The following is a 21996-nucleotide window of genomic DNA, read 5'->3' on the forward strand; positions in this document are numbered from 1 at the left end:
GCTTGGTTAGGTGAGAAGATTTATTTCCTAGGACCTCAGATCAACAGAGTCACATACCTATGTTAAAACCTTCTTTATGTTGAAAGCTCACAATAGTTGACAAATGGGTCTGTCTTAGCAGGATGCAGTATGTGAGCAAGGACTAGGAAGCAGCAGTGCCCTGAGCTCTCATCTCTCCTTGGCATGTTCCAATGGCCTGCCTGATCTTGTGGTAGTCATTCCTCCTCAGTGAACCTCAGCTGCCACATCCATTAAATGGACCTAATTCGCTGCCTGTCTGAAGACAGGACTCTCTTCCAATGCTGAGATCTGTGACTCTTTCTGAAAACATATCAGAGGGCAGCTTTCAGGAACCATTGGATTATCTGGGGCATTTCAGTGTGAGGGTTGCTCAGAAGTCTGCATGCTCAGATAAGGCAGGGAGTAATGGCATTATAATTCAGAACCTGTGTGATGCTGTTAGTGAATGTGCTTCATGTCTAGGCAGGGCTTGGTTTGGTAACTCAGGCACCATAAAAGAGGGCGATGTAGCCCTGGCAGTCTGTGTCAGAGAGTAGCTTTGTACCTAATCCTGAGGGCATGATAGTTGCTAAGGAACCATTGAAATGCAAATGAACTGGCAAATACTTAGCAGCAAGATATCAGAAAAGGGTGGGGAGGAGATGCTCTGAACAAGTTAGTCAGGTGAGTGAAAGGAAAATTACTTTCTCCTGATTGGGAAAAGAAAGCCAAGGGTTTTCATGCAGCTCAGCAGCATTGTGCTACCGGTTTTTTTAAAAAAAATCTGTTCTTTTTCTGCTTAGCTGGGAGTAGAAGAAAGTTGGAGCCAAGAGCAGGGAAGTTGGAAGGGCAAATGGAGCCTTCTTCTGATAAACTCTAAGTACATTTCAGATCACTCTCTCTCTCTCAAATGAGAAAGAGATACCTGAGGTATGAAAAAGGTAGTCTGCAAATGACTTTGAAGATCTACCATCTTATACAAGACTTAAAACCTAGCGGAAAAAGTACATCAAAAACTGTGAACAAATATTCTACTGATGCAAAATGGAAATTCCAGGTGAGACTAGGCCATGATTGACAATAGTAAAAAAGAAGGGAAATGAGCCAGCTCGTTGTACCTATGAGTATGCATTTCTTTCATTCTTGCTCTCCAGTGGATATCCAATTTAAATGCAGTGGTTAAATTCAGATGCTCTGGTATCTACATTGGAATCAGGGGATTACAGTGAGAAATTACGGCTCTTCACCCATCGTTTTTCTCATCTTGCCCCTAAATAGGAACCCTCCTCTTTCAGTCTAGTTGAGATGCCCTAATCTAAAGATCACTTTACCTTTAACCAAACACCCCTGCTATCGGCCTATTCATCACTTTAAATTTGATCATGATGCTCAGGAAGATAGAGGACATCCCATCAAGAAAGAACCTGTTTGTCCAGTTGTCTCCAGACCTCTCTTCCTGGATTTTTAACTTTCCCATCACTTTCTGTTTCCCTGCCTTTTCATCTTCAGGACCATCACAGCCACAGATACTTCCTTCTTCTGTCCAGAATCCATATACTTTCCTTTATTGGACATACCGTCTCTCTTACTTGGTTGCATAATTTAGTCGTCCCAGGAAGATTGATAGGTGTGGCCTATCAATCACAAGAATGCCTTCCCAGCACCCATTCTTGCTTCTCCTGGACAAGCACCCTGACAGTTTTGTGACCAGCTCTCCCCTATCTCAGGCCAGGCAGCTTGATGGGTCTGAGCTAGCCCTTCCCCCTCTGCTATAGAATTGCATAGACACATGACCCAAGTCTGGCCAATGAGTGTATTTCAATCACCCTGGTAAAGGAGCTTGGTTCATGGAGAGGCTCAGGACCCAAGGGAAGCCCAGGAGGCAAAACTTCTTCAGCATTTGCTAGAGCTACAAGGAGTGAGAATTTATCTTTCTGCTGAAGTTTCAAGAGAATATGAGTTTGAGGCTGCCAGCAGCCACATGACCATCCCGTGGGAAAGCCTGTCTGAGGATGAAGTGAACATAAATGACTGTGCTGATTAGTCTCCATTCATCCCTGCAGATCCATTCTCTACTTTTTTTTTTTTTTTTTTTTTTGCCATTTTCTATGCCTCTGACCTCTATGAACCACATCAACCAGACTTTCATGCCCTCTGCCTTCTTGTTGAATTCATCATGTGAGGTGTTGGCAGGAGATGATGTTTAAGAGGAGGAGAAGGGTTCAAGGAATACAAACCCTCCTCCTTCACCCTCCATGCATGATCTGGGCAGCAGCTGCATTCCTCTATGTCTCACTCCTGTCAGGGAGCTGCTCTCTCATACTGTGGCTCTTGCTGGGTCCTGAGAGCACTGGGGAGTATCGGCTTCCCACTATTGTCAGTCCCTGGGTACATCCCCATCCTTATTGGTTCCCTTAATGTTGTTCACACCTCTGCAGAGTCTCTTCATTAAAACCTCTTCAGTAAACCCTGTGAGAGTGCCATTTTCTGCCGGGACCTTGGCAGATGCAGACACAGAACTAAGGAATGAAAACAGGGAGTCAGTCTTGAGACAGCACTGGTGCCCTGGATATAATCATAACCAAAGTCCTAAACTTTTTTTTGTCTCTCTCTCTGTCTCTGTCTCTCTCTCTCTCTCTCTCTCACACACACACACACACACACACACGCACACACGCACACACACTTCTTCCCCAAATCCTTCCCACTCTAAGTCTGACCCTCTCATTTGGTTTCCCCAAGCAGCTGATGTGTAACCGCTATACCACATCCATCAGAGTCTATCATATGCCCTATTACAGCCTGTAGTCTGCGTGGCTCTGTCTCCCCCACCAGTCTACTCATCAGTGAGCTCCCTGAAGGAAAGTCTGTGTCTTCTTTATCTTGGTGTTTTCCGTTCTGAGTACGCTTCTCATGTAGATGCTCAATAAATGTGTTCTGAGTGAGTACTTGTGACACTGGTGGCTCCTAGGCAGTGCTGACAGTTCTGTCTCTCTGCCCTCACTCCCCATTTGCCTCTGTAAAATGTGAGCTCTCAAGTCTAAAAGTGGCTCTGGCCTTACTTGGACACCCCAGAGATGGGGATGCATCATCTCTCAAGGCAGCCTATTCCATCTTGGTTCAGTTTGACTGAAAAGAATTTTGTAATCAAGCCAAAATCTATCTCCCATACAGAATAAAACCTAAGCTACTTGCTAAGAATGCACTTCGAGTATTCACAAAGAGGTCCTCCCTTCCCCTATTTTAAGTTGTCCAAGCCTGCACCCATCTCTCTCAGTCACATCATTTGTTTACTCCCTTTATAGCTCTTTCCTGAAATTATATATACATTATTTGTCTTTTTCATGCCTGTCGGTTCCCCCAATAGGATGTATGCTCCCAAGGGCTGTAACATTTCTGGTTTTTTGCATACTGCCTGGTACATAGTAGGAGATAAACAATATTTGTTATTAAGTGTTGAATGAATGAGGTATCATATCTCTACCCCCTTCCCACCCTTCCCCAAGTCCCTTTCTAGGTTTATCTAAATCATTGTTCTCCTACCTCTCCTAAAATATTTCAGTTATTAATTGTTCCAACCCCAAACTTAGTGGTTTTCCACAATTACTACATTTATTTTGTTCAGGAATCTGCAGTTTGGACAGTGTTCTGTGAGGAAAGCTTGTCTCTCCCTACTCAGAGTTAGCAGGGGTGCCTGGAAGGATGGGGTTGCAACAAACTGAAGACTCTTTCATTCACACTTGGCCTCTCATGCTGGCTGTGGGCTGGGACTTGAGCTGAAGCTGGCGCTAGAAATTCTACATGACCCCTTCATGTTACCTGGGTCTCCTGACAATATGGTAGCTGGGTGACAAGGGCAAGTATTTCAGGAGAAACAGAGAGAGTTAGGTGGAAACTGTGTTGTCTTCTATGACTTCACTCCAAAGTTATGCAGAAATACTTCTGCCATATTCCATTCATTACAGTGAGTCCTAACGCCAACCCATATTCAAGGCGGAAAGGAATGAGGCTCCACATTTTGATAGGAAAAGTATAAAAAAATTGCAGATATGTTTTAAATGACTACATAGGACATGATCTCAGGTTTTTAAGTGTTTGCTGATCTTTTCCTTCTTGTTTTTCATTCATTATGTCACACTTATTGACACCTCCTATGTGCCACGTGCTGGGGGTGCTATGTGCGGGGGATGCCATGACAATCAGGATAGAACTCAAGCTTCAGAGGTTCATGGAGCTGTAGGGTATCCAGCAAAATAAACACACAACTGGAGACCAGTGTGGAATGTGATCCTATAGAGGGAAGCAGAGGCGGCTGTGGGGGCACGCAGAGGGCAACCCAATCCAGCGTGGGGCAGGAGAGAAAGCCTGCCAGGAAGAAGTGATCACTGTGGTGAATTCTGAAGAATGATTTAGGGTTAGCCAGAAAAGAACAGTAAGACTTGCAACACAAGCAGAGCAAGCAGGTGCAGACCCAGAGGCCCATGGGGCAGATGAGTCAGAATGGCCTCTGTGTGGGTGAAGGGAAGGAGATGCCCTGGGCATGTGTATCTGTGCAGCATGTGCACCTGTGGACATGTGTGTGTACACATGTACCTGTGTGGAGCTGGGAAAGGAGGTGCTGCTGGGCAGGAGGGCAGGAGGCAAGGAGGACCCAGGTGATGTAGGGTCTTGTGATGATTGGCCCTGAAGGTGCTAGGGAGCCAGCAACGGATTCACACCTGTGGTGTGACTGGGATTAAACCAAATACTACACTATCGTCCAACACCCAAAGTGTGTTCTGACCAGTGCCTGCCCCAGGTCTCTGAGCACCTGTCCAAAATGTGGTGGATTTTCTGATACTAACACTTTGTTCCTTGCCATCTAGTTTACAGCCTGCATTCCACCATCCCAGACCATTTGGAGGCATTGTCAAAGGAGCTGAGAGCATCCCCGGATGGACTTTCTGGTCCTGTAACAATGGCCCCCAGGAGCAGACAGCCCTGGAGGAACCTGCACAGATAGTTCAGGAGCAAGAATTCATGTGAAACCACCTGGAATGAGGCCCCTTCCCAATCCCCCACCCCTAGCTCACCTCCCGGCTCCAGCCTCAGCATCAATGAGAAAGCCAAGGGTAAAGGTCCTATGTTGATGTGCTGGAAAAATACCAAGAGGAAAACAACAGAACAATTAACTGCAGGGCCCAGCTGCCTTTCACAGATAAGGCATTCTCTCTGCTGCTACCGTCAATGAAGCCACCTGCAATTATTCTTCATCCTCCTGCTCAGCCCTTTCCACTGCCACGGCTCCAAGGGGGCCTGGCCACTGTCCAGTGGGACTAGGATACTAAGGGATTTCTCTCCTCAACATCCCCCAACATGTTCTTCCATGCTCAAAGCTGATGCTAAATCCTAGTGTCCTCCTCTAATGTCATAAGTCTGCACCTGGCCAGACGGAAAAAAAGCAGTCAGAGCTCGAGAAACAACATGGCCCCAGGTCAAGGGTAAGCAGGACAGAGTCCACAAAGAAGAAGTCGCAGAAGTGCCCAAAGACAAACAGCAGCAGCTCGTCCTTCCTCTGAAAGGTGAGCCTATGGAAGGGAGTACCAGAAGACCTGCACTGTGCCCTGATTCCCCCCGCCAACACACACCCACCAAGATTCAGGCACAGATGCCAACTGCAGCCATCTAAGCAACACAGCTTATCAAAGACAATATCTAGATGGACATTGATATGGTTTAGCTGTGTCCCCACCCAAATCTTAACTTGTGTTGTATCTCCCAGATTTCCCATGTGTTGTGGGAGGGACCTAGGCCAAGGGAATTGAATGAATCATTGGGGCCAGTCTTTCCCGTGCTATTCTGGTGCTAATGAATAAGTCTCATGAGATCTGATGCATTTTTCAGGGGTTTCCACTTTTGCTTCTTGCTCATTTTTCTCTTACAACCGCCATATAAGAAATGCTTTTCACCTCCCACCACGATTCTGAGGCCTCCCCAGCCATGTGGAGCCGTAAGTCCAATCAAACCTCTTTTTCTTCCCAGTCTCAAGTATGTCTTTAGCAACAGCATGAAAATGGACTAATACAGACATGCAGTTAAAAAAAAAAAAAAAGGCAATAATGACCACAGTGGGGGTCTGACTGGCAGGGGCACATGGGAAAGGCAATGTGCAACAGGAGGAAAAAGTTTTCCTCCAGCTGTGGAATAGGTGGGACAGCTCCAAAGAGTGAGAAGAGAGTCTGGCCACAGGGTCCGAGCATTGACACCAGAGCAGGCCTGTCTGTACCTTTGATGGCACCTGGCAGGACAAGGATAGACAGCTCCTGGTTAACACATGCTCACTGATTTAATTCACAAATAAGCAAAGTTAAATGGAAAAGGTGACTGAACTGGGAGGCAGAGAGGCCCAGGGAGTTCTGCAAACTTTCGTTTGAAACTTCACTCTTGAGCCAGTTAACTTCTCAAAGCCTCAGCCACCTCATCTGTAAAACGGGAGAAAGAATGCTTAGATGCGAAGGGTATGGGGACCAATACGTATAAAGGGACCAGCACATGACAGTGCTCAGTGAGTGGTTGGGAGCATAATCTAATCCTGGATCCTGCATTGCCAGCCTGTAGGGCTCCTGGAAAGTTTCTTCCCTTCCCTGAAACTGACCTCCAGTCCTGCTTCTGACATGTCAAAACTGTGCAGACAAGCCTGACCCCTTGCTGGCTCCCTCAGGCTTACACGGCCCCTGTAATCAGTCCCAGGGACCTTAGAAGCCACTGCCAAGCTACAGCCTTGGGCCCCTGCTCCCCTCGCTTGTCCCCTCCCTTTCTGACCACCTGCCTCTGCCCATTTCTCTGTTCATTATCACCTTCACAGGGAAATGGAGAAGCAGAGCAAGGAGGTTAAATTCAAATCGGTCATTTTGTCACTTGCCGCCAGGAAGTGGGAGGGGAGAGATGAGAGGCGCAGGGCCTCAGGTGCAATCTGTGGGCAGAAATGAGTCCTGGTAATTCTCAGAAAGTCTCCTATGTGTTTCTACATTGGCCCAGTTCTGCTACAGAGAACTCTGGGGGAACCTTCCATGAGCACCCTCCTTAAGCAGCTGCTAGTGGTGTTGTCTGCAGGTGCTGGGATTTCGCCTGATCTGGAGAAACATCTGTACTGGTGATGAGGGGTGGGAAACAGGACCTTCTTTATCACCTTTTCCCTGTTTTCACAAGTAGATCATCTTGAAACCCGAATCACCAGCAGGGTCATTGTAGTGTAGTGAAGGGCCCCCCGGTCTTTAGCTTTGGGCATCCTCCCACAGAGCTAACACTCCATGCTTGCTGGAGAGTGAGTGAGCAGACGAATAAGATGCTTTTCCTGCCCTAGAAGGCTGAGAGCATAATGAATCATTTGCTAGGCTGTCGAAATGAAATCCTCTCATTCACAAAGTTGGAAGTAAACATACAAGTCAGTTACAGTGAGAGGCATCTGGCAGATAATGCTACATGGTACCAGTGGGGACCATGACCCCAATCCTGTCTGCACCACCTGCACAATCCTGGGCCTGCTGCCGGCCAGTGGGAGGTCCCTAGAGTACAGTCTTCCCCACGGAGGGCACTAGGCTTTCCCATGGAGGGCACTTAGCCTTCTTGATGTTGGCTAAGCTCACTCTTTCCTATCTCTGATACTTGAAAATCAGATGCTGAGCTGCCTCCTACAGAACCCCTGACAGGCTACGAAGATCCATGCCCCACCCATGATTTGCCAAAAGGTCACCATGCCTCGGATTGGACTTTATCTACAATTGTCAGCCCCTGCTTCTACATGGGGTGCTTCTATCCTGGGGTGTGCATCCACTCCAAGTCCCTGCTACTCTCTCTACCATAACGATCCTTCCTCCAGTCTATTCAACAACGAGAAAAGCGAGGCATAAGGAGGGACAGAGCTAACCCTGCACTTGTTTGCTTCCTGTATTTTAAGTCAGATAGAAAGTGGTTTTCCATCAACAAAGAAGAACCAACCCATTGCCCTCCAGGCCTCCCTGGAAAGTGTGTTATCAACTTTCTAACCCCCAGGGGAATGATCAACAAAAGCCAGCAAAGTGGCTCTAATACATCAGATATCAGGGACCTCTGATGGAGCAGATGGTCTGATCTCACCCCTCAATGCCCCCCACCCAAGCATAGTTAAGCATATTGACATGAGGGCCCCACCTACAGATACCGCTTGAAATGGAATCTGCAGAAGTTGAGGAATTTCTCATGCAAAATTTTGCTTTTAAATATGAAATCTTTCCCAAGGCATTACTTTATTATTACAGTAATTTCCTCAGAAGGGCAGACATCCAATGCTCTGTTTCTCCACCATCTTTGGAGACATCGAAATCTGACAGAAATATTCAAGTTGCTTAAGTGGCTAGTGCAGAAGAGGGAGACATAAAAAGAGCTCTTCCAAGGAATGCAGACTCCTGGAATCCAGGTGCAGGAAGACGCTCTCGACAGTCAATGGAGGATAGGTAAGGGTTTGGTGTGCCCCTTCCACCGCCCCCAGAACACATGGGGTCCCAGGTTCATCTCCTTTGGGGACACTTCTCTGACGATCATTTCTTCTTTGGGAGGGCTGGTCAGGGCAGAGAGAGGAACAAATATACCAGTCCTTATTAGAAAGTGTGCTGCAGGACAAGTCTCCAGCCCTGTATCTAAGAATGTATAGGGCTGCAATAGGGGTGGGAATAGTGGGGTGGGAGGAAGGTGCGGAGAGAGAGCTATATAGAAACTGGAGCTTGATCTGAATTGTTGAGATTGTCTGAACATTTTGCTCATCTCTTCTTGCACGATCATGGAAACCTAAGCCCCCAGTAGCCAATGAAGTCCCCAGTGCCCAGTGGCAGAGTCAGCGCTAGAACCCTTCCCACCCCTGGATTCCAGCTGATATGAGTCTTCCTTCATGCAAAGCCTTCAAAAGTGGTGGAGTAAGGTGACTAAAAATATAGACTACAGAGCCTGACTGCCTGGGTTCAGATCCAGGCTTGGCCACTTACTAGCTGTGTGACCTTATCAAATTACTTAACTACTCTATATCTCAGTCTTCTCACCTGAAAAATGGGAGAGGAGTTGATTATAATAATACCCACCTGATAGGTTTTGTAAGGCTTAAGTGAATTAGATCTCATTAGCAGTTTCCAAATATATTGGTGCCAGGCTGTCTGCATGTGAATCATTGGGGCCCTTCGGTAAAATGCAGATCCCCAGGCCATTCTGATTCAGCAAGTGCCGAGTTGGGCAAGACCTACCAGGACTTCCGACTGCAACCTGGTTTAGAAACATTCCCCTTGGCAGTGTTTCCAGGAAGCACATACACCAGGATCTTCAGGAAAGCCCACTTAAAACGCTGATTTTTAAGATCCATCCAAACCTGCTGAGCTTTTAGGGTTAGGACCCAGGAGTCTGTAGCAAACTGCCCAGGTTAGCACACTACCTGAATTCTGGGAAACACTACTTGAGCTGGTATTCCCCTCTTTGGGCTTCCAAAATTGCCCCTACCTTTTGCCTATGCTAGAAAAGCACTATGCATCTAAGCCTTAGTGATACTAAGAACATTTAAAGATTAACTATATATTATTTTAAATTTAGAAATATACATGTATTTTTTATTTTAATAGCATCTTACTTTCTTTTTAATCTAGTACAGAGTGTGTCCTTATATTGGTTATTACTTGTCCCTACCCCTATAGTTAGAATAAGTGGGTGTCATGACCCACTCAACACAGAAAGACACTGTGGCCAGGTGGACTGGGTAATTTTTCCAAGCAATAGAGCTGGGAGATGAAAAGGCAAGTGGAGTACTCTGGCTTCCTGATCCTGCTATCTGTCACCACCCATGTTGATTCCATCTCTATCCTCATGGCCAGACCTCCCTCCTGACCCATATATTCCTTTCATTGCCCCGAGATCACAAAATTTATTCAAGCAACTAAAGAACATGTAGTTTCTACTAAATAGGAAGTACACATGCTAGATCCAGAGGAGGGGGTCATGGTGCTGTTCTGTGTCCCCTAGCATCGCCCTTCTTCTTTGGTCCTATTTGCTTTATCAAAGATTACTTCTCAATGGGTAAAATTAAATGAGAGCCATACCATGCCTCTGCCTCATGGGCTTTTCTTAAAGCACATCTTGGTCATCGGTACCCATTCTTGTAAGTAAACAAAGTAAGGGCTCTGAGATCTGGATCTGAGTTGCACAAGTCAACAGAATGCAGAAGGGGCTGGAGCCGGACACTGTGTGACGTAGCAGGCCCTCCCCATGCTCGGGAGCATCACAAGCTGCTGGCTTCCACCAACCCAGAAGGTTTGAGCTGGGACTGAGTCTGGGCCTCTGCAGTTGTTTACATTGCCAAGACTTTTCCCAAGCCATTGCCCAGAGCTGCATTGCCCTCCCTCGCCAGCATTCCATGCGTGGCTTGAGGAGGCAGCTCCACAAATACTGAGTAATGGTGATCATTCCACGTTGCACAGAAAATAAAATCAGCTAATACATGGAATTTTCTCAAATTTACTTTTCTTTCTCAGACATTTTAAAAAATCTTTGGTGCCTGCTAATGCTTACAGGCTCAAGCACGTTCATGGACACCCAAAACAGATGCATACACGGCAAACAAATATTAACAGAAAATGCAGAAACAGCCAATCACTGCCTAGCCTTGTGGCCTGTTGAAGACACGTGGGCTTAGTTTGGGGTTTTCCACCACAAACAGGTAATGGAAATGTAACTGTGTCCAAAATGTGTGCAGTGAAATTCAGTGCCCTAGCATTTCACACTGGGGCATGCCACAAAGGGGCACAGTAATTTAGTCGTGCACTCATGCATCCAATGCCTACTGGGAACCCACTACTTGTCAAACCTTGAGAAATCTACTACCCAAATACATGTGGACATCCAAGGGTGCCAGGGCCAGGACTTTACTCTAGGCTACACAAAAGAGCAGGTCTCCTGGGAGTATGCCCATCAGCCAGTGTGCCGCACTCTGAGGCCTTCTGCAGGTGCATGGCTACTCCCTGGACACAGGGAGAGGGACTGGGAGACTGCTTCAAGCAGTTAGCAATTCCAGGTTGCTGCCTCCCAGGACGGCCAATGTGCTTAGTCCAGGGATGCCTCTCTCTGAAGGTGGGTGTCCTCTGCTGCTGTAGCAGAGCCTCCAGAGAAGCCCATGTTTCCAGATCCTATCCCAAAGGGCACAAGACAAGGGGCAGCTCAGAGAATGCAAGCCGTTGCCTTCACTTCACAGACACCAGCAGTCCATTCTCAACAAGCTCTCAGAGCAGGTGGGAAAAGGCACCAGTGGGCTTGAAGAGGCAATTGTTTGTCAGGACGCTGAGCAAAGAGGCCTAGCTTTGTGTCCAGGAGGCAGAAGGATGTCAGCATTCTTGCCAGTACAGCCTGCCTTACTCCCTTCTGAAGACAGACTTAGCCCCAGCGAACCTTTTCCCTGTAGTGGCATCTCCCTCCTCACAGAGCAGAACTGGCTGGAAATGCGGGAGTGTGGGGGGAAAGGAGGGAAGAGGAGCTTTCTTTCAGTCTGCGTTTCCTACACCCTAAACCAACAGTCCTCCTGCCTGATGATGGGAATTTGAGCCCCCTCCCCTCCCCTCCTCTGGCCCTCTGGCCAAGAAACAACCAGACCCTGTCCTCCTGCCTTCCACCCAGGCAGGGGGTGTCTTAAGGCCCTGCCTTCCTCTGGCCACATCTCCTCACCTGGCCCATGATTGTCACTGTCCCTTTGTCCCTGCCCTGGGCTGAGGACCCGCCAGACTTCAGAGCAATTTGCCCTGGGTGCCAAGGCCTCACTGAAATTCCACCGCAGACCCCAGGAGAAAGCAGACAGACACATGAGTGTCTGAAATCAGCCGGGAGAGGCGCCCCCTGACCACAGCCGAGTTTGGGAAGGATCTGCTGTGCGTAGGCAGCTCATTGATCCACTTTCTAATCACTATTCCTCACTCATCACGAACCAAATAACGCTGGCCCCAGCCCAGCCAGGCAGGCGGGAAGGCGGCTCCGTGTGTAGAGAGTAGAAAATGAGCCTGTCTGTGTTCATTCTAGGAGAGGAGGGAGTGAATGGTACGTAATATCCCTGCGTACTGAGTAGGGACCAGGGGGCTGCTTTAATATTCTGCTGAATGTGGCGTTTCTTTTAACCCTTTTGCTGGAGATATTTTCAGCCCACAGAGTCAGGCTCCTTACTGTCAGGCCACTGGCAAAGTTTCCCGGCTGCAGCAAGAGAAGCCACAGCACCAGGGGTAAGTGGCTCCGGAAGGCCTGGGCGTCAGGGCCCTGCATACCTGGTTGGGATCCGACACAATGGCACCCGTGGGCAGCTTCCGGCAAACAGACAGGGATCTCTGGCTAGCCAAGAAGAGGGGCAGGGAGGAAACTGCCCACGTCCTGATGCCTGCTGTGCTTCCATACGTTTGCTCTCCAAACTATTTCGCTTGCATGCACAGGAACCGAATGCCGACAGCACGCTCCCCAAAGTGGGCACCCATCTCCTCTCAGAGACCCGGCCACTGAACCTCTGGGGGCGCAAAGAGCAGCGGGCCGGACCCAGCCTGGGACCGGCATGACGCCGCCCCAACGCTGTAAGTCCAGTCTGGAATTGGCCTTGCAAATGCGCTCACCGGGCTTTCCTGCCCGGTTTGGGGGTATATATCCCCTTGAATTTCCAATTTCAACTGCTCCCACACGTGTCTCTCAATAAGTCAAACCCAGGCATCCCTGCGCCAGGGTGTTGACGGCGCTCCACACGGCTCCAGTCTCCTCCTGCACGTTCCAAAAAGCAAACCCCTCCTTGCTCCCCTCCCTACAAAGCCCAGCAGTCCCTGAGGGCAGCAGGAGACGGAGGGCAGACAAAAAGCCACCTTCGGAAAAGCCAGCGAGAGCTTTCTAGGCATTAATCCCCGCACCCCCACGCCGCCACCAGAACAAACGTGGGATGCGGTGGTCTTCGCCAAAAGGGTAGGGAATCTTAGCCGCGCCTCGGGGCCCGGAATGCCCCTCCAGCTTCCCTTCCAGAAGGGCAGCGCTTTCCGGAATGGCGGAGGGCACCAAACCATCGTGTTTGGGGGAGTTTACACTGGGCAACCGGTCATAGTTTTGCGAGGAACGGGTAACAAGCGGAGCGAGCTACCAGATAGGAACGCTGTACGGGCGCCAGGAGCTGCGTGTCCCCGGTTTGGAGTCCCCCAGAGGAGTTCCACCCGGCGCAGGACACCGGGAAGTGGGGCTGCTAGCCGGACTGCGGCAGCGCATCACCCCTAGAGTTGGTTTTCTCCCGACAACTCCAACTCCGCTCTCCCACGGAGCTATGTTCCCAGGAGACTGCCGCGGCCGCTGCTAGGCTGCGAAGAATGGGGGCGGGGGAAGGGGCGGTAGGCGGGGAGCTGGGCCGGGATTTCCCACAGGGATTCGCAAGCGCTACCGAGCGCCCAGGCTCCCCGCTGCGCTGGGCACGGTGTCTTTGGAGTGCGCTTTCCAGCCACCGGCCGGAGGCACCGCCAAGTCTGAGCTGGCAGAGAGTGAGGCTGCCCGACGACTCCCGGCCGCCAAGCCTCCTCTCCGGCGTGGTGGAGAGGCTGGGAGACTTTAGGTAGGACCGACCACTCACCCCAGCCCACTCCTGTTCCAAGGCTCAAGAGGCGAAAAGGCTGTCCACCTCTCCCCGAGTGACCCTGGAAACGCGCAGTCCCGCAGGCGCCCGGACCTCCAGACTGGTCCCCAAGGGTACGGCCAACGAACTCGACCCCTCTCCTTCGGCGGCCACTTGCGGGGTACCAGGGCAGAGCTTCTCTGGCCCCCGCGCGCAGTGCTTGCACGCCGAGCAGAGTCCACGAGCCCGTGGACCGCGAGCTGGGGAAAGGGAGGTGGCGCGCGGCTGCTCAGAAGCGCATCCGTGCCTGGGAGTAGACGGGCGCCAGTACTCCAGGAGCCGGATGGCAAGAGGCACCCCTTTCTCCCCAACGCCTAGCTCCGGCTCTGCCCAGAGCTAAGGAGCATGCACCGCAATGCAGCGGGCTCCGCGCTCTCCGAGCGGGGGCTGCGGGAGACCGAGACTCTGCCAGCGAGTGCTGGGGCGAGGAAACCGGGAGACTCAGCGAGTCAGTTTCGGGCGCTAAGAGCCAGCCGGGGGCGCGCTGGTGGGTGCCGCCCAAGCCCCGCGCTCGGCAGCGGCCGAGGCTCCCACACCTCCTTGCCCTCGAGTCCGGCACTGCAAAGCAATTAGAGAAACCCCGCGAGGCGCGGAGCACAGCAGTCCTGAGGCGGCAGGTACCAGCAGCCAACTTGCTCCGTGGAGGGTACGTTACCTTCCATCGCGGCCACTGCGGAAGCCAGGAGGAGCAGTAGCAGACAATCCAGGGCCATCGCTGGCCGGCGGCCCCCAGGCCGAGCCCGAGCTGAGGCAGCAGCGCCGGGAGAGCGCCGCGTCCCGGGGCGCCGCTGCGCTCCGCGCGGGTGGTTTTTCGGTATCCTTTCGCGCTCTCGCCGGGACCGGACTCCCCCGAGCGCTGCGTGGGCGTGGGCAGGAGTGTGCGCGCGTGGGGCGGTGCGGGCGCGCGTGGGTGTGGGTGTGCATGTGTGTGTGTGTGTTTATGGGAGAGGTGGGTGTGTGCGTGCGTGTGTGAGAGAGGGCGAGGGAGAACGAGCCTGGGAGAGCGCGCGAGAGCGAGTGCGTCCTGGTGTCACATTGCGAGCTACAGCGGAGCCTACGGGAGGACGGAGCCGGCCAGACTGACGCGGGAGGGAGCGGGATCCCCCCACCATCAGCTTTCTCCCCACCCCTAACACCTCCTGTCCAATCAAGGAATCAAACCTGCAAAATTCCCCCGGCCAATCAGGCGCGAGCACCTCCTTACACTGGCATTGTTAGTTTAAGAAAAACTTTTGCTTGCGAGGCTGTGCGGGAGGGCTCGGAAGGCGCTAGGAGGGGTCCGGGCTCCCCCTCGTGGTGCTCTCGGAGAACCGCAGCGGCCCGCCCAGCTCGCTCTGTCCCCACCTAGGGGGCCCAGCGAAAGAGCTGTGGAGGCCTCGTGCCCTTACATCCTACCCAGGACCGAATGCGCTTTAAATAATCAAATGAGCCGTCTTTCCTTTTCTCTGTGACAAAAGCACCCTGCCTACCCTGTTTATAGCAACTCCAGGGACGCACCAGTACCTGTCCGGCAGAGCTCTTAACTGTCTAGCACGGGTTGGTATTTACTAATCAATTTTGTTTATCGCTGGGTCTCCCCGTTATTAAAATGGGGTCACCGTTTTCGGATTCTTGCCTATTTTGTTCACTACAAAATCCCCAGTTCACAGAACAGTGCCTTAGCCTGTGGGAGGCACAGTACATGTCCGTTGAAAGAATGAATACTGTTCAGATAACCTGTGGGCCCTTGCTCCAGGGTCCACAGGGAACCGAACTTGCTTCCTGTCCAACATTTCGCAGTTCTTTTTCTGCAGAAACCTCTGGTTGCCTTTAGTGTTCACTTACCAATGCATTGTGAACTTCCACAGAGGGCCCTGACCCCAGAGGACAGCTCAGCGAGGGGAGACCAGAAGTCACACAGCTCTACAACAGCAGAGCCGGCAAGAGGTCTCTCCCAGGCCTGCGCAGGGCGAGGTGTACTGTTGCTGCGGGCCAGGCCTTCAGTGTAGCTGGGAAAGACTTAGGCAGCAACCCGGGATGCAGCCTTGGAGATAGGAGCAATTCTCCCAGGCTCAGCTCTCACAGCTGCACTTTATCTTCCTGTTTCTGGAGATGCTCAAGGATTCTAAATCAGAAACTCACCTTGAGGCTGTTATATGTTATGCTGGAGATGTGCCCTTCCTTCCTCCCCCGCCCCGCTACAGACCTGATGATAGTCTGGTCCTACAGGGTCAGGGATGACCCGTTAGGTACCCCCCTCCTCCTCCTAGGCCTCTCACCTTGGAGGCACCAAGCCTTTCCCCGGTCTGTTAATGAGTTAACAGCGGGCAGATGTGATGGTTCTCTTTGGGATGACTCTCCTTTCTGGGCATTTCTAAATCAGTTCCCCACCCCCCCACCCCCGCCTCTGCGTGTCTAGTCTCTCCTTTGCTGGGACTGCTTCCTCTCCACCACAGCCAGACTCAAGTCCCCCAATCCTGACAATTCTTTCCTTCCCTGGCTCTGACTCAGGCTGCCTTCCTCCTCCCCTCCCCTCCCTTCCACCCCACCTCTGTGCCTGAAGGGAAGATGTCATCAACCTCCACCTCCTCATCATCCACCTTAATGCCAGGTTAGCTTCCCTCTGCGCCTCCACACCACCAACTGTGTCCTGATGTCCCTGGAGCCACCTGATGTCACCCTGGGCAACAACCTGCTCCTAGTTAGCCATCATCCTCCTGCACCGTCAGCACCCACTGACACTGGTGTCCAGTAGTTCTTCTGGGGCTCTGGCCCCAGTTTCCATGTTCCTGCTTCTCCTCCTACCCATCTTGTCTCTTCTTTCTGTTCCCTCTGTTACCTCTTCAGCTCCCAAGAGAGGTATCCCCCAAACTGCATCCTTGGAGTTCATCCTCCTGGGGTACATGGGCAACTCCTTGGCAGCTTCACTTGCTGTTTTACCCCCAGCCATCCTCTCACGAATGGACAGGGGAATGGATGGATGGGTGAGTTTCACACTCTTCCCTCCCCCTTTCACTACATCACAGTCACTTGGCAGGCATGTCTAGCAAAGTCCCCACTCTGCGATGTCCTCCTTCTTATGCCCTTGTCCTATGCCTGTGCATCTGACCCAGTGTGAGCCCATGCTACCTTCCCCTGGACAACTGGAGAGTCTCTGAACGATGGTCCAGCTTCCCTCCCTCCCCTTAATCCCTCCACTCTGCTGCCAAACTCATCCTTCCCAAGCCAAGTTTGATCTTATCTCTTCCCTGCATAGCAACCTAGTGGCTCCTCACTGTCTGCTGAAGAGAGACTGACCACTCTAGCATGACATTCAGACTGCTCTGTGAGCTCCCTGAAACCTGCCTTCTCAGCCCAGACTCTGCTAGTCTTTCTCTGGGCCTAGGATATTCTCTTGTCATCTCCACAGCCACACCCAGGTCAGCCATGTGCCCACCCATGTATTCAGGCAGGCCCTGTTCTAGCTATGGGAACACAGTGGACAGACCTTCTCTGAGGGGTCTTACCGTGTGGTGGAGGGATGGCAATAATAAGCAAATAGGCAGTGTTATGTCAGGTGCTGAGGAGAGCTCTGGAGAATCACAAAACAGGAAGCAGCGAGAGAGTGACAGTGGCTAGTTAGACATGCTGGGAAGACCTTCTGTTTACTGAGCACCTTCTGCCACAAGCGCTGTACTGGATGTTTACTTGCACAACTGAAATGAGTTGAATTGAATTTCCTGACCTCTATTCCTAGCCAAATCCCACCTCTCCTAGGAAGCCTTTTCTTCTGTCCCTCTCCTTGATACCCTCATGTTTTATTTCTGTGGGTACTGAATGCCTCTCTCAGACATGGCTGAAGATAGAACTGACCATTATCCAACTAACCGCAGAATGTCACACCTGGGTGGGGGGTGCTTGGAGCCCACCAAGTACAGGGATTTCAAGTACAACCCTGCTAGGGACTTTGAACTTGTGCCAGGATAATTACAAGAACGTCACCAACTAGGCCCTCTAAAAATACTGATCCCTAGGCCTTTCAGTAAAGATTTTAAATCAGTAGGGATGAGGTAGGCCCGTGATATGGTTTGGCTGTGTCCCCACCCAAATCTCATCTTGAATTATAGCTTCCATAATTCCCACATGTCATGGGAGGAACCTGGTGGAAGGTAATTGAATCACGGGGGAGGGGGAGTTCCCATGCTGTTTTTGTGATAGTGAGTAAGTCTCATGAGATCTGATAGTTTGATAAAGGGAAGTTCACACACACACACACACACACACACACGCTCTCTCTTGCCTGCTGCCATGTAAGATGTGTCTTGCTTCCCCTTTGCTTTCCATTATGATTGTGAGGCCTCCCCAGCCATGTGGAACTGTGAGTCAATTAAACCTCTTTCCTTTATAAATTACCCAGTCCCGGGTATGTCTTTATTAGCAGCGTGAGAACAGACTCATACAGCCCATGAATGTGATTTCATATCCTCCCCTCCCCAATTGACTCTGCTGCATGATGAGGCTTGGAAGCTGCTGTTCTTGGTCCAGGAGCTTACAACTGCCCTGAGGCCTCCTCAGGGGATACTCATGAAAGTGGCCAAGGAATTGGGGCTTCAGACCTCACCTCTACTCCAGTAGCTTTTTTATCTTTTTTACTGGGCATCTATATCAGGTTTTGTTTGTTTGTTTTGAAGGAAGTGTTCTTTAGCAGGAAAAGAAGGAGGGAGGGGAAGAGTAAAAGGAATTCAAGGAGAGGATTTGATTGGGGTGGGGTAGGGAACATTAACTCATTGATGACTTCTAGAACATGCTGATGGCTCAGGCAAGAATAGTGTCAGTTTAGGGCTGCTTGCTAATTTCCCTAATAACTCAAGGGATTGACTTTCTTGAGCAAGTTAAATATTAATTTAGCTTTGCAGAAGATTGATCTTTCTCTAGCAATGGGTTATGATTTGTAAATATCCCTGAAGGCACCATTGGTTTGGGATTCCAAGCCCGGGTGCCTCTTTTCCCCTAGAGCATCTCCTTGGCAATTTTTTTTGTGTCTGATGTCAAATGCTCGCTTATTTTCTTGATTAATCACTCAGCTATTTGATATCACTAAATCATTCCTTCAAAGCGACAGATGCTTGCTGCTAAGGCCAGCAGCTGAGGGCTCTCAGGCACCCAAGGGTGACTGAACTCTTTTGCTAAGACTCAGAGGCCCATCTGACTAGAAGGCTTTGGGGCAGTCAACCAGTTCACTCCCTACCTCTAAACAGTTTTGTGTCTAAATGTTTGGAAAGCATTTCTAGTGAAAACAATTGCACAATTTCCCCCTGATAATTCTACCCAATATAAAGCTATTCTATTAGAATGTTCCTGCTCACTTATAACCCAAATCATATGTATGTGTGTATATATATGTCCATGTGTGTATATATGTGTATATATGTGTGTGTGTGTGTGTGTATATATATATAACCTTTTTTCATTCACTACTTATTAGTGAAAAGGGTACACAAACAGCATCCATCCTGAGTATGATCACACGCATATCTTGTACATGAAAAGACTTTGTTGCCCCATCCTATCCTTTCCTTTTGACATATTGCTTTACTGCATAAATAAAAGGTTCAGTTACACATTCCATGACCCAGGTGACCTTTAATTAGATTCTTAAGCTGCAAAACATATTTTCATCAGTTATTTTTTTTATCACTTCTCAGCCTTTTGGCTAAGATCAAGTGTAGTTATTTTTTGAGAGGCAGGTGAATCCTTTAAGATTTATTTGAAACACTTTAATATGGATAATAGGCAAATAACAAAAAGCTTCCTTTCCATCTTTTGTTCTTTCTTCCAACATTTATTCAGCAGCAATTCTGTGCCAGTTGTCGGCGAAGTGCTAGGGACCCAGTGATGGCTGGGACCCAGTCTCTCCCTTTAAAGATCTCATGGTCTCCCAGTGGAGATGGATTAAAAAGTGAAAGGTATTACGGGACTTGTCATCCAAAATGGTCTCTAACTAGAGGCCTCCAACAAGCCTCTCCTTGCTTCTCAGGAAAATACCCCAGCAAATGCAGACAAATATGAAGAATTATAAAACAAGGTGAACAAACACTGATAGACAACCTAATTGCCAGGATGTGGAAGAAACTAACAATACTTAAAAGATACATCAAGCTGGATTGAGAAAAATCTATCAAGCATATGTATGACATATGCCAAGTTCTCTTTTTTAAAAGAGAAACTGCTTTAAAGACATAGCTAGGAAGGCATATTGTCATTCCCTCTCTGTCGATACTTGACTCAGACACTCAGGATCTCTACTAACCAGAGAATGGAGTAAATATCTGTCATCACCATTGTTGTTCAGTTTCAAGCCAAACAAAGAACAGTTTCCCTGGTCTTCCTCTTCCCTTCCTTAGTGTCTTCTACATCTAGAAGAGCTTAAAAATGAAATACACAACTGGATAGATGGATGGGCTGATGAAGACACAATGCATTCTTCAGGTAAAAAACAGTCAAGAGGCTGGAACAGTCACAGTAATGACTACTGTGACAGTACAGCCTGCTGACTAGAGTTTTGCCTGGGATACAGCAGGTCAGAGCACCAGAGAATTGGGATGGTGGTTGGAGAAAGATGCTACTTCAGTAGAGAAGACATACTCTAGATGAAGCCTGCTGGCAACTGGCAATTAAGCATTGTCGTAGGTTTATAAAGGCGATTCAGTGATTAAGCAAGTAGACAGCTAGAGGATCGAAGGCCAACCCACTCATCCTGCCTACCAAAATACACTGAGAATTAATGAGTCTTTGCCTTCTCAAGGAGGAGTGAAGAGAAGTCAGGACACTTCAGGGACCTATTAGAACACTGCAAAACCAGGTGCAGCACCTTCAAGACCCAGATGAGAAGCGTCCTTTTGAAAATGACTGAAGAATCTAGAGACATTTTCAGAAAACGTCTTGGCACACATGAAGATGTAAATTTGAATATAGAGAAACAAACTTATGAGAAAACAAGTTAAACAGAAAAGACAACAGAATAAAAGAAGAGGGGAGGAGAAAGGGATAGGAAGTGTTTTAAGGAAGCAAAAATGCAGTGTCTGAATTCAATTCCGCATTGGTGTGTCAGTCAAGACTACATTTGTTGCTGCTGAACATTAAATGGATGATATAAAAGATAAACTGGAGAAGCTTTCCAAAAATGCATACAACATAAACAGAAAAGAAAACTGGAAACAGAGAATACAAAACAAACAAGATAGAAAATGGGGAACCAACTTATATAAAATTGTGCTAGTTGCTTGCAAGGTGCTGGGGACCTTAAAGGGTCCCCAAAAGAGTTCCAAGAAGAGTTCAGAGTTCTTTAAAAAGAAACCAGTACAAATGCTGTGAAAGTGAAGACAAAGCCATGAAAGCATAACATTTTTCTTAGCTGAATAAAGACGTGATAGTCTCATCTAGATAACGTTTTTGAACCATATGGATTTTTTAAAAGAAATTTTACATCTATTCAAGAACACACACAGACACATTCATGGCCACATAGAAAAACAGGATATCTATAGTGGAATAAATATTAATTTCAGAAAACTAAATTCTAGGGAAAAAATGAAGCAAGAGCTATAGAGTTTGGGTTTTTCTTGGTTTTGTTGGTTTAGTTTGGTTTTTTAGCAATAAAGTTTTTAAGAGGGAAAATTTGTAGCACAAAATACATATAAATCCAGCAAGTTGAAAACAACAAACATTTTCAGGTCTCAGAAAATTTGCAACACTTTAGAAAAAAATTACTTAAAAATATATTCCAGTTGATAAAGAGATGAAATTTGGTGTCAAGCAATAAAATCAATTAAAAGAGATGTCTAAATATTTGCAGATTGCTTTTTAATTTTCTTTTAATTCATCCTGCATAACTGCAACTTTGTACCATTTGACCTATATCTCTTATTTTCTCCCCCCTCTATCTGGTAACCACTGATCTACTCTCTGTTTCTACATATTTGACTTTTAAAAATAGATTCTACTGCCGGGCGCTGTGGCTCACACCTGTAATCCCAGCAATTTGGGAGGCCAAGGCGAGTGGATCACCTGAAGTCAGGAGTTCAAGACCAGCCTGGCCAACACGGTGAAACCTCATCTCTACTAAAAATACAAAAATTAGCCGGACTTGGTGGTGGGCACCTGTAATCCCAGCAACTCAGGAGGCTGAGGCAGGAGAATCACCTGAAGCCAGGAGGCGGAGGTTGCAGTGAGCCAAGATCATGCCACTACACTCCAGCCTGGGGGACAAGAGCGACACTGTTTCAAAAAAAAATATGACTGAGATGATGCAGTATTTTTCTTTTTGTGTCTGCTTTATTTCACTTAGCACAATGTCCTTCAGGTTCAGTCATGTTGTTACG

General features: G+C 48.8%; 1 protein-coding gene across 1 annotated transcript in view; it reads right to left on the reverse strand.

The window, feature by feature from the left end:
• Positions 1–15250, reverse strand: part of EPHB1 (EPH receptor B1) — a 443566-nt gene extending 428316 nt beyond the window's left edge. The window contains exon 1 of the mRNA XM_003895080.5: positions 14313–15250. Coding sequence (XP_003895129.1) covers positions 14313–14370 — 58 coding nt within the window. The 5' untranslated portion in view covers positions 14371–15250. The remainder of the gene's footprint in view (positions 1–14312) is intronic.
• Positions 15251–21996: the final 6746 nt, after the last annotated feature.

Source organism: Papio anubis, chromosome 2, assembly GCF_008728515.1.
Source record: "Papio anubis isolate 15944 chromosome 2, Panubis1.0, whole genome shotgun sequence".
Classification (NCBI taxonomy): domain Eukaryota; kingdom Metazoa; phylum Chordata; class Mammalia; order Primates; family Cercopithecidae; genus Papio; species Papio anubis.